The sequence below is a fragment of the Pangasianodon hypophthalmus genome, chromosome 10 (genome assembly GCF_027358585.1).
Source record: "Pangasianodon hypophthalmus isolate fPanHyp1 chromosome 10, fPanHyp1.pri, whole genome shotgun sequence".
NCBI lineage: Eukaryota > Metazoa > Chordata > Actinopteri > Siluriformes > Pangasiidae > Pangasianodon > Pangasianodon hypophthalmus.
Window position 1 is genome coordinate 3,633,484 of NC_069719.1, and position 12,458 is coordinate 3,645,941.

The 12,458-nt window shown below is 36.6% G+C and overlaps 2 protein-coding genes across 2 annotated transcripts; one reads left to right on the top strand and one right to left on the bottom strand.

Moving 5' to 3' along the window:
- Positions 1–1,917: 1,917 nt before the first annotated feature.
- On the bottom strand, positions 1,918–4,658 carry znf593 (zinc finger protein 593). Its single transcript, XM_026944225.3, has 4 exons — positions 4,533–4,658; positions 4,009–4,211; positions 3,650–3,712; positions 1,918–2,574 (listed from the first exon to the last, which is right to left on the bottom strand). The coding sequence occupies exons 2-4, from the start codon at positions 4,206–4,208 to the stop codon at positions 2,448–2,450; spliced, it is 390 nt and encodes a 129-aa protein (XP_026800026.1). The 5' UTR covers positions 4,209–4,211; positions 4,533–4,658; the 3' UTR covers positions 1,918–2,447.
- Positions 4,659–4,708: 50 nt separating this feature from the next.
- morn2 (MORN repeat containing 2) lies at positions 4,709–10,339 on the top strand. Its single transcript, XM_026944297.3, has 5 exons — positions 4,709–4,884; positions 5,140–5,190; positions 6,830–6,936; positions 7,075–7,211; positions 10,071–10,339. The coding sequence occupies exons 1-5, from the start codon at positions 4,878–4,880 to the stop codon at positions 10,171–10,173; spliced, it is 405 nt and encodes a 134-aa protein (XP_026800098.2). The 5' UTR covers positions 4,709–4,877; the 3' UTR covers positions 10,174–10,339.
- Positions 10,340–12,458: the final 2,119 nt, after the last annotated feature.

Sequence of the window (12,458 nt, forward strand, 5' to 3'; positions counted from 1 at the left end):
TATTATTTAAAGCATTTCTTGTAAAATGCAACTGTGTGGTGATATAGTCATTGTAAAATAATAATAATAAAATAATATGCATGTTTTGTGATTGTTCAAGTTTCTTTTCTGTAATTGCTTGTTTCCACTTTTGAATAAATCGGTGTAACTTTGCGATTATACAAAGTTACTAACAAGACAAAAACAATTAAATCTTTCTGAATGAAACTTTAAAAAGAGTGAGCAGCGAATCAGTGCACATTTGCCAGAAATTCTGACAACAGCTGGCAGCAAATGGTCTTCAGTTTTAAAAATGTATTTTTTTTCCCCTGCTTATGCTGTTAATTTATGTGAATTTATGGATCTCATGATGATTTTCCTTCTATCTCTTCCTAACCATGGATTTTGACTGTAGAGGAATCGTGGGTGTGTTTTTCCCATTTCACTTCATTATTCCTCCCGCTCGTAAAGTTCAGACCCTTGCGTGTTTTACATAAAATAAAACAAGTCCAATAAAACAAATAGAAAAAATTCGTGTGGTTTCAAATTTAGACTTGAGAGAAGAAAATCACTGATTTTTTTTTTTTTGGACGCAGATTTTGTTGGATTTTAATCAAACCTGCAATCAAGGCTTATCTAAGACCCATATGAAATGCACACATTTGTCCACTTACGTAAGACGTAGTTGATCATCAGAGACATGCCTGGTGTCCAGTGTTAGCTTCTTTAGTTTTACTCTGGAGCAACAAGGCTAATGCAGCTAACAAGGAAGCAAAAATCTGTCTCATGGTACATTTGTGGCTTTAAATACACACCTGAAACTAAACCCAGTTCTTCAGAGATTTCACTCAGATGTGCTGATGTGTTTTGGGACACAGTGGGATTTGATGTCACCTTTCAGACGTGAACAAGACGTCACCACCTGGCAGCCATCTTGGACACCCGGGATCGCTTTTCTCTGCTTATGCTAATTCACAGATTTATACATTTAAAGAACTACAGGCTGTTAAATTACTCTGTGAAAGAAACGCCTGTTTGAGATTGATTATAACTATGAGGTACTGTTTCCACCCCAATGGATTATTTTCCAATAACAGCATTTCCACAAATGTTTTATTCCTCTTATACCACAATAATTTCCCAATGATTGAAATGTTTAATTTATTGTTGAATGACACATCATACTTTTAAACCATTTATAGTTACTTTTACTGTTAATCCATGAAACAAGTTAGTTCCTGTTCTCGCTTACGCTATAGCAGCTGTACTATACTCACTCTCTCTACAGTTTCACTTTTTTCTCTCCTGAAGTTAATAAGGCAAAGAAAATGCAGATGGTCATGTCACTGAGGAAGCGTAAACTTCTCAATCCTTAAGACTTTCCCATGTCAGAAAACATTACTGACTGTTACAAAGCGCTGACACTGGAGACTCCTTCCATAGATGTTAAATAAACATGATCATAGAAAACTTCACTATATCAATGATACAAAGTATTTTTTTTTCCAGGTAGGACAGCATGATAACGGCTAAACACAATTATATCATTGTTGAATTTTCTAATCTGATTGCTCAGAAGTTGTTGATTAATTTTCTATAACAGCAGCTCGGATGTTTTTTTTTTTGTTTGTTTTTGTGGAGTGTCCATCATACAAGTCCCTGTGAATGAGCTGTTACTATAGAAACAATAACATATTAGAACGAGTGCATTAATATAAACCTGTGATTTGCAGCTGCGCTACTGTCAGAGCTGCTGTTATAGACAATTAATCAACACCTTCTGAGCAATCAGATTAGAAAAGTCAACAATGGTTGAATAATTGTTTTTAGGGCTTAAATTAATTTAAGATTTTATATTTTTATATTTATAATTTATATGCAGAGTAGACACACACACACACACATACACACAATAAATTACATATGCACAACACACGGTAACTGTGATATCACAATTTATTTACATATGAATTTACATATGGAGCCGTTTGTGGTCACAGTCCAGTCAAATCCTCACACACACACACACAATAAACCACCAGTGCTCACACACACCACATCAGTGTGTTACTGTGGGATTTGATTGACAGGTAAATTGCCAATCAGGAGCTTCTCAGTCAGTGCACTAAACAGCTCAGGCTTTTCAGCACTATAATACACCTGATAATACACTGTGTAGTGCTTTAACACTCAACACTATGAATAAAACGGTTAATTATCCGAATCCTGCTGTAATCCTACACCAGCTCTTCCATGTTAAAAATAATTTAAAGCCGGACAAGCCTTATGCTTGAGTAAACAACTTTATGAGGATGTGAGGACAGTTATCTGTGTACGTCTTGGAGAAGGCGTCTTAAGAAAGTCAGACACTGACATGAGGTACTGTTGGGTAGCTAATATTTTTTAGGTAAAAATGTGGATAAATGTAGATCTTCATGCTTCAGTGGTGTTGAGACGACAGACGACGTTCACTCCATGTCCTCCTCCACCTGCTGCGTGTGCACTTCCACCTTTTTAGGCGGGACGTACGAGCCCATTCCTGCCGCTCTCTCCGCCTCGGCCTGAGTGTACGGCTCCTCTCTCAGCTCCTTCAACCTGGGGGAAAAAAAACAGCTTACACAATCAAAATAGATGTCTTTTCAATATTAATAGCAGTGGAGTGCATCGGAAGGTTGACAAACAGCGATCTATTCTCCAGGATCTGATACAGTTTTCACAATCCATCACTATACACTGTGTCTGACCACCTCAGTGCCACTGCTGGATTGAGAGGCAATCCATCAAGCAAAAATCTCCAGCCAACGGAGCTGATGTGGTCAGAAACTCACACTGGAGAAAGAAAAACAAGAGCTTTAGTCTCTATCTGTCTACATCCAAGGTGACCAACAAGGTACGAGTGTGTGCTAAAGTGCAGGATGTGTTAAAACCTGCACCAGTCAAAACATTACTAATGTGAGATGAGGGAAAGGGGGCGGGGCTTCCACCTACACAACTGTCAATCATTCCAGATTCATATGGCAATTTTTACTGAGGGCAAAAAAAAAAAAAGAGAAACACACACAATACTGTGCAAAAGTCTTAGGCAAATGTAAAGAAATTCTATAAAGATGACTTCAAAAAATATCTTTCTACTTAAAGGAAAAATACTACACTGTACAGTAAACAGTAATAAACTAAACAAAGTCGATATTTGGTGTGCCGACCCTTTGCTTTTTTTTTTTTTTTCTTTCTTTCTTTCTTAATTAATAGTCTCAGGTGCAGTGTGTGCAGTTTTATAAGGAAATGAGCTGTAAGTGTTACTGAGTATCTTGTAGAACCAGCCACAGTTCTTCTGGAGACTTTGACTGTCGACTCGCTTCTTATTTCTGCAGCCTTCATGATGTTTTTTGTCTGAAAAGTGCTCTTACATAATATACTGCTTTCTTTATTGACATACGAACTTGTTTCTGTAACATTATTTTTTTTGGAAAAGTAATGTTTGGAAATTTAAAATGTTTTTGTACTGACTCAAAAATGCAGAATTCATAAAATAAATATCTATAACAAAATTTGTACTTGTATGTGTGTGTAATATATATATATATATATATATATATATATATATATATATATATATATATATATATATATATATATATATATTTGCACGGGCATTCAGCAGGAAACTGACCGTTTTTTGTGGACTTTGGTCTTGAAATGCTCCTTCAGGGTCTTCAGGTCAACAAAGTAGCGCCTGCAATCAACATTACTCTCAATTAATCAACATTCAAGAGATCAACAGAGGTATTAATGCTGGGCTCGTGTGCTGAATTATCATAAATATCACTTCCTGACCTAAAAGCTGCACATGAATGTCTCTTTGAAAGCAATTTTATTTCCAGGTGTTACTACAGCTGGGGAATATGATGATATAATATTAATAGATTATGATCAGTTATATTACAATACACTTTGATATATTATGAGCACTTTGATAGCATTCCATGAGTTATTGTCCATATTTTGTTATCTCTCAGGTGAGTTACTCACGCGCAGTGCAGGCAGTAGTGCTGAGCGAAGCCTGTGACGTCATAGTCCACTTCCTGCTTCAGCAGTTTGGCTGCATTGGCAGGGATCATGTCAGTGTGGATCTGGTCCAGGTCCTTAGTCCTTCTCTTTGTCTTCCATGTCTTTGCAATGTTCTTCTTTTTGCCATTTTTGTGGTTGCCCACCTGCTTGGATTTGCCCATGACCTATCACAAGAGCAGCTTTCTTATTAATTGTCAAATAATTGCCTTATATATGCAGCAAACCTAATAACTGAAGCTTTTAGTGCATTCTACCGTGGTGAAAACAATTGTAAAGTTTATGGAGTGAGTCAGATGAGCATTTTAGTTGCCTGTAACTAGATACATAAGCAATGAGAGTTTAAAGTAGCTGCGTGTTGTAGAGTCTGGTGATAACTATCTGCCATTTCTTCAGATAAGAAGCATATTTGAGTATTAAAGCATTAAATAAATAACAGGGAACCAATAAATTTGATATATAATTTAAATAGAAAACGTTTTACTTACTTATAATGCTGTTATTTCATCGACTTGCGAGCTCAGCAATCCACGTGTTTACGCCTTCAAATATTTACTTCCGGGTTCAAGGCGACATGTGGGAGACTACTGCGCATGCGCACACGGTGGGCGGCCATTTTACGACTGGCCACTAAGTGGCGACAAAAACGAGCGTGTGAGTAAACCAGCAGTTGCCATGGTGATGCTGTCGCGAGGACGCTTCTTCGTCAAAAAGAGTTTGATATCCATTAACATTAATGATTAATTAAACTATGCGAAGGACAAAATAAGGAGGAAAAGTGGCTTAATTTAATCTGAAAGTTATTATAAACTTTAATTACGCTGTGCAATAGAATGTCAGGTGAGTATTTTATGGTTAGCTTTAGCATATTTAACCTAGTTAGCATGAAAAATTAGCTTATTAGGCCATGAGCTTATTATTATTATTATTATTATTATTATTATTATTATTATTATTATTATTATTATTATTACCACAAATACTGCTCTTTCATATTACTCTTCCCATTTATTCTCCATGTCTTATTCAGGTTAAAATTTCCTTTACCCTTTAAATTAGAGATTATTATATTATAAAGTACTGTTTATGTTGCAGAGTCTGGGACTGTAAAGGTCTCATACATCTTTCCAAATGGAGACAAATATGGTGAGTAACAGAGGACTGTGGGGTCATTAATAAACCTGTAATAAACTGAACATGCACAAAAGTTCCTTGTCAGGTTTATTCCCCCAAAAAAGAGCAAAAAATCAAAAACAAAACAGAGAGAGAGAGAGAGACAAAGAGACAGAGAGAGAAAGAGAGACATAGACACAGAGAGAGGGAGAGAGAGACAGAGAGAGAGAGAGATTTGGAGGGAGAGATAGAGAGAGAGAGAAAGACAGAGAGAGAGCGACAGAGAGAGAGACAGAGAGATAGACAGAGTGCAACAGAGAGAGAGAGAGATAGAGATTCGGAGGGAAACAGACAGAGATAGAGGGAGAGACAAAGAGCAATAGAGAGAGGGAGAGAGAGACAGAGAGAGAGACAGAGAGGGAGAGACAGACAGAGAGAGAGAGAGAGAGAGAGATTAATAACAAATTCATTTACAACTTGTTTAGTCTGGAAGAAATTCCTCATTTGTTAAAATGACTCTAATCATAGCTGTATGTCTAATTAAAATATTAGACCAATTATATACCAAGTATGTATCTTTCTTTTTATTTATTATTAGAGCTTTTATCTCAGAATAGTTAATTCCTGAACCCAGATCAGCTTTAAACTGTGATAAGATTTGATTACATTTCATGAAAATGAAATGAAACACCACTTTTCCTCCTTTAGTTAAATGTTGCAGTTAGATGTAAGTTATTGATACTTGTTTTTTTAGATCAGATTAAACAGACGTAAGTCACTCGGTGTAAATTTGGTGTTTATTATATAAGGAATAAAACACTTGGTGATGTGCTGTAACAGCACACCTGGAAGTGTTTTATTCCTCTTATACCACAGCAATTTGCTGATGCGGATTTTTTTTATTTATTACAGAATGACACATCATACTTTTTATCTGTTTATAGTTACATTTGTTACATTTGTTATGGAACATTAACAAAATAAGTTTCTGTTATCACTTACATTATAGCAGCTATAAACAGTATTTCCCTCACTTTCCTTTGAAGTTAATAAGAGAGAAAACTGCACTTGTCATGTCAAAACTTTCTCATGGTGGAAATCTTATAGCTTTACTGTTACAAAGCGCTGACACTGGAGACTCCTTCCAGAAATATTACATAAACATCTCTTTAAAAAAAAAAAAAAACTTCACCACGTCAGCGATTATATAACGTTTTTCTTCGTTAAATGACCAGTTTTTTAAACTGTTTATTATTAGTCTTAGATAATGTGCAGCATGCTGTTACTATAGAAACGATAACATATTAGAGCGAGCGATCAGAAACGAGAATTCAACAGATACAAACCTACAGAAAAAAGCTTCAATGGCAGTTTATTGTGATCTTCACCTTTTTTTTTTTTTTTTTGAAAGCAGATTTGCTTTATTGATCTCAGGACTTGCTTTTAAATTAAACATTTTCAAATTTTTATCACAAATGAGAAGACACTTTCACATAAAGCTCTTTTTTAATCTAAATTACTGATTCTTCCTTCTCATAGATGTTGATCAATAAGGAATAATAATCATAGACTTAATTATTCAGTGTAAAAGAGAGAAATTCAGGACCAGTTCTCCTACTAGCTGCTGTGTTGTTAACTGCAGTGTGTGTGTGTGTGTGTGTGTTTGTGGCAGAGGGTGAGTGCTGTCATACCTCGGACGGCGTGGCGATGAGGAAAGGTTTCGGCACACAGACCTCGTCCTCAGGGACGACGTACACTGGAGAGTGGAACGACGATAAGGTTTTAGTGTCTATGTGAAGTTTTTTATTAAATTATTAATAAAGTAACGAGGTCTGAGCGACATCATGTCATCATTATGTTCCCGTGTGTACAGAGGTGATGAGGATGATCGAGGTGCATTATGGGTTTGTGTTGCAGATGAACGGCAGCGGGACGCTCTCACACCCCTCAGGAGCCGTGTACAAAGGCCAGTTCCGAGACAACATGTACCACGGCAGCGGAACGTACCACTTTCCTGACGGGACGAAATACTCTGGAACGTTCAGCAACAACAGGTCGTGTTTACTCTCGATGTGCTTCGCTCGTTTCTCACATACTTCTTATGTTCTCAATTCTGATTGGTTCAGAAGGTGATTAGTTTTCTATAACAGCAGCTCTGACATTAGTGCAGCTATTAATTTCAGGTTTCTTTTAATGCGCTCATTCTAATACATCATCGTTTCTATAGTAACTGCTCATTCACGGGGACAGGTACGCCAGGTGCTCCACAAAAACTGATAAAAAACTGTGTCTAACGGTAACGTTTTCTATAAGGAGACGTTTGTTTAACATTTATGGAAGGAGTCTCCAGTGTCAGCGCTTTGTAACAGTCAAAGAAAAAGCTGGAAAATCTCCAGCACACAAAGGAGGAATGAGTGTTTATAGCTGCTATAATGTAAGAGATAACAGGAACTAACTTGTTTCATGGACTTTCCACAAATGTAACTATAAATGGATAAAACATACAAAGTGTCGTTCTTTAATAACTGAAAAAAAAAATTGTTGGAAAATTGCTGTGAGAAATTTTCATTTTTTAAGAGAGATAAAACACGAATGGGTGGTGTGATGTAGCAGAGTTACTGTTACCATCCGGACGTTGATTATTTTCCTGTAACAGCATGCCCCGAAGTGTTTTATACCTCTTATACCACATCTTCTGTATCTTAATCATTCTTAGACTGGGGACAACTACAGAAGCCAAAAAAAAAAAAAACAGGAATACAACACTCTGTGCTGTGCTGTTTTGGGAAAATAATCAACGACAGGGTGTTGTGATGAAGCGGAGTTACTGTAACCACCCAGAAGTTGATTATTTTCCTATAACAGCACGTCCTGAAGTGTTTTTTTGCTTCTGTAGTCTAAAAATGGTCCCCAGTCAATCGCATTTTTCGCTTCTTTCAAAGCTAAAGGTGCGTTTATTTTAGTAACCCTCAGGAGCAATTAATCTTCTGTCACGTCCCCTAAGTAGTTTATAACACCCGGTATTCTTATCCAAGTTCTATCCTTCCCTGAAGAACATCTCATCAGGCCATAAGCAACGACTTTCACATGAACCAGTGCTGCTGACAAGCACATGGTGGCTTCAGGGAAAGATCGTAACAGCGCCTTTGCACCAAGATAAAGATCATGATCAACAAATAACATCATGTGCAAGAAAGGATCTTTGATTTTATTCCCCCCAGAATGGACTCCATAAGGTGAATTTCCACATTTCATTCGGTTTTATTTGCAATTATCCTATAAATGGATATCATGCCATAACTACTTTAGTGAAACAGCTTTGAACGCGGCTTGAGTTAAACATTAATCACATGCTCTCTGTTTACGCGGCTGAGAACAATAAGCTAAAATCCCAGGTTGTCATTAGATGGAAATACACAAACAGTCTTCAGTTACTTGGTTAATTGTCTTAAAGGAGCTATTTAGCCAAATTTAAAATTGACGCAGTTGTTTCATTAGATTTGTATATGTATTTTCTTAATACAGATTATTCAGCAATTTTAGTAGAAATGTTATTACTGAGCCAAACAATAAGCCTGATTTATCAATCTTTTAATAAAATATTTGTGTAAATGTTTTCATTGACCAAACCAAACTAAAAATTCCTGCGAGCTTTACAAAAGTCTTGATAACGCTGATTTTCTCCGCACCCGTGTGCAAATAACAATCAGCCGTAATGTACCACAGTACAGCTGATTTACATTCAGCCCCGCCCACAAAACTCCATAAATGGCAAAGCTCACAAAGAGCTGAAAACATGAAAATCCTTTAAGTGTGGCGTGAACTAAATCGTCTAGTAATGCAGCTCAGCCACCGCAGCGAGTCAGCTACCACAGACACACACTGACCCTTTATTCTTTCTTGCTTCTGCGAACAATTTGCGAATCGTAAATTGAATGTTAGCAGGGGTGGACAACGCTTAAATAATTGTATTTCATTACTATACTTAAGTATTATACTCTTACTTAATTATATTTAAGTATTATACTCTTACTTAATTATATTTTTAAGAAAAAAAAAACATACTGTTTAATCCCTATTTTTATGTAGACCTTCAAAGTACTTACAAATCTCAAAGGTGTCTTCTTCTCTCATCCAGTCATCAAACGAACAAGCTCAGTTTAGCATCCAATCGGGTTCATCAATGTAGAAAAAAAATATATATATCAAGAATCACAATGTGATTAATAATTTAACACTATAGCCGACCAGACAGCAGTGTGGAACGTGAGGATGAACCCTGCCTCAGTAAAATGTTTCAATATGCTGGAATAAGAAGAAATTATTAGAAGGCATGATCTCCATCTAATTTGAAAAAGCATGCTGAGGAAAGTTTCGCTAATTGGCTAACATTAACTAGCTATATTCCACTAGCCTGGTTTCTTTCCTAATGCCAGGTTAGATGGACTAGCATCAACTCCAGTAGCTAATTAGTGATTGGCTACGTAGAAATCAAATGCTAGCTAATGGTAAATGTTGCAAAACAGAGAATGAATGATGTTTTCAAAATGATGTGGACATTAACTTTATTTTATCAGTTAAAAACATTTACTTGTTAGTACTTGGACTTGATTTAAAAGTAGCAACTTTTTTTTACTGTCACTTTTTGTCTTTTAACTGAGTGAGATTTTGACACATTATCTATATTTTCACTAAAGTATAATTTTTTTTCAGTACTTTGTCCATCCCTGCTTGTTAGCGATATTAGCCTCATAGCTCAGGAAGCAAAGTTTGGCTCAGACACCAATCAAGTCACGACTGATTGACCTTATTTAAGGGAAAAAGGGAAGAAAGTGTGAAAACTGGCTGAGCTGTTTACATGAAGAGGTTTTTGTGTTGGATGTTTTGAATAATTTTGTCTTTTCTCTTCTCAGACTTGAGGGTGAGGGCGAGTTCACCGACCCGGAGGGACTCGTGTGGACTGGAAACTTCCATGGAAAAGCAGCGCCAGGGCTCAAACTCAAACTTAATATGTAACACACACACACACACACACACACACACACACACACACACACACTCTTTTCTGTCCTTGTAGGGACCTTCAATTGAGTTATTAATGCAGCTAATTAATGCTATGCTACACTTAAATCTAACCCTAATATTAACATCAGGAAACTTTTTGCTTCTTTTAGTTTTTTAAAAAATAAAAGCTGCAGTTTTTGTAAGAAAAAAGATGATTTCCTTGTGGACGCACGCACACACACACACACACACACACACACACTAAGGATCAACAAATAAGCATGTGTTCCTCTTATAACAGAGCACTGATTGTCTTTGTCAAGTGAAAAGGGTTCTTCTGAAACTTCCTTCATTTCTGTAAGTTCTCTTGAGTATTGAGAACTTTTACAGGGTTGTATTTTTATATGTCAGTGATGAACAGAATAATATAAATGATTGGCTGTAGATATTTCATTTTGTTCAACTCTATATGCTATAAAATCTAAACGTACTACATGTAAATAAGGTTGTGGTGATACATAGCTATCACATTATACTGTGATAATGAAATCTAAAATTATATGAAGTTGATGCTGTGAAATTTTCACAAACTTACCTTCTAGCATCTCTAGCAAAGCTGTTAGCTACTAGTTTAACTAACTGAGACAAAAGTCCTTTAGTTGTGTATCTGAAGCTGGATTTGGGAATCCAGTTGTACAGAAGGTCAAAGATGTTTGTTTTACAATTTTACATTTACTTTTTTTTTTTTTTTTTTTTTTACTGAAGTAAGTACACCGCATAAACATTCACTGTCCACTTTATTCCGAGGAATATTTAGGAAGGTTACAGTAACTCACATAACAACTCTTTACAACCGTGTTGAGCAGAAAAGCATCTCAGAATGCGCAACACGCCAACACCTTGAGGGAGATGGACTACAACAGCAGAAGACCAGAAGACAGTGGGCACAGGATCACTGAAACTAGAAACTCTGAACAATGGAGAAAGACCAGATAAAGTTTTTTTCCAATCTGCAGCTATTAAGTTGTGACTCAGTGTCCACTGTAGCCTCAGATTCCTGTTCTTGGCTGACAGCAGTGGAACCCGATGTGCTCTTCTGCTCGTTCTGAGATGCTTTTCTGTCCACCATGGTTATAAAGAGTGGTTATTTGAGTTAGCCTTCCTGGAGGGTTACATTTAACCTTTTATGAAATTTATTTAAATATCACATATAAAGCAGCATTTTGTGTCATTTGAATGAAAATGTGATCAAAATGACCTCAAACCTTACATCATAAATTTAAGAAAAGGTCTCATGCTTTAGTAAGTATCAGAACTTTGTTTTGCCTGAGGAGGGTGAAGATCTGTGAGACGAGTGTGACTTCCTGAGGAACACAAGATTTTTATGTATATACACACCCACCCACCCACACACACACACACACACACAGCTAAGCTCATGACTGCAGTAAGACTGTCAGGAGTTGTGTAACACCAGACCGGATGTTCAGGAGAAGGCCATGTGATATTATTTTTGCATTAGTTTAATGTTGTCATCTGCTTATTTTTATTACACATAAATGCTAACATTAAAACAAACCAATAATTAATACATTAAATGAAAGCGCTGTCATTGACCAATCAGAAAACTTTACAATGTATGGGGTATTTTTTGCATTAATGATGTTTCAGTTGTGTATTACTTTTTTTGCATCAGTGATGTGTCTATTTTAATGAATGTTGCAAATGCATTCTTGAAAATAAACCAATAAACTAAGCAAATTTGCTTGCTTCAAAAATGATTAAAAAATACGCTACTTAGATCTTGAGTGGAGCAACAGAAAAGCATTCGCCTTATCGCCAGGAGATCGCAGAAGTTTGAATCACGGCGACGTTACAGCCATCCATTGTGGGGGGTACAAGAGAGTAAAATTGGCTGTGTTGTCTGAGTGGGAGGGACTTCATACTCTCTCTGCCCCGTCAATCACAGCGACACTAGCCAATCATGGGCATCTGTGAACTCATGTATGTGGAAGAGGGTTGATGGCGCTTTCCTCTGAGTGTGTTACGCTGCCCTGTGAAGCAACTTGAGCAGCAGTTTGAAAAGATGCAATCAGCTGGCTTTACGTTTCTCAGAGGAAGCACGTGTTAGGCTTCCCCTTTAATATGACAATTATGATACGGGAGAAGTGGGTGGGAATCGTCAGGACCAAAAATGGGGGGAGAAAAGAATCACACTACCTGCTTTTCCATTAAGATTATTTTAAAAAAATAATTTTAGTCCATTAGTGTGCCTTATTCAAAGTGATTCCCCTGTC

Bases quoted from the DNA above. Each gene is read 5' to 3' on its own strand.
- znf593 (XM_026944225.3), bottom strand. From the start codon at position 4,208: ATGGGCAAATCCAAGCAGGTGGGCAACCACAAAAATGGCAAAAAGAAG. The intron at 3,713-4,008 runs GTGAGTAACTCA...TGTTGATTGCAG, and splicing joins CACTACTGCCTGCACTGCGC to GCGCTACTTTGTTGACCTGA. The intron at 2,575-3,649 runs GTCAGTTTCCTG...TTTTTCCCCCAG, and splicing joins ACCAAAGTCCACAAAAAACG to GTTGAAGGAGCTGAGAGAGG.
- morn2 (XM_026944297.3), top strand. The intron at 5,191-6,829 runs GTGAGTAACAGA...TGTTTGTGGCAG, and splicing joins TCCAAATGGAGACAAATATG to AGGGTGAGTGCTGTCATACC. The intron at 6,937-7,074 runs GTTTTAGTGTCT...TTTGTGTTGCAG, and splicing joins GAGAGTGGAACGACGATAAG to ATGAACGGCAGCGGGACGCT.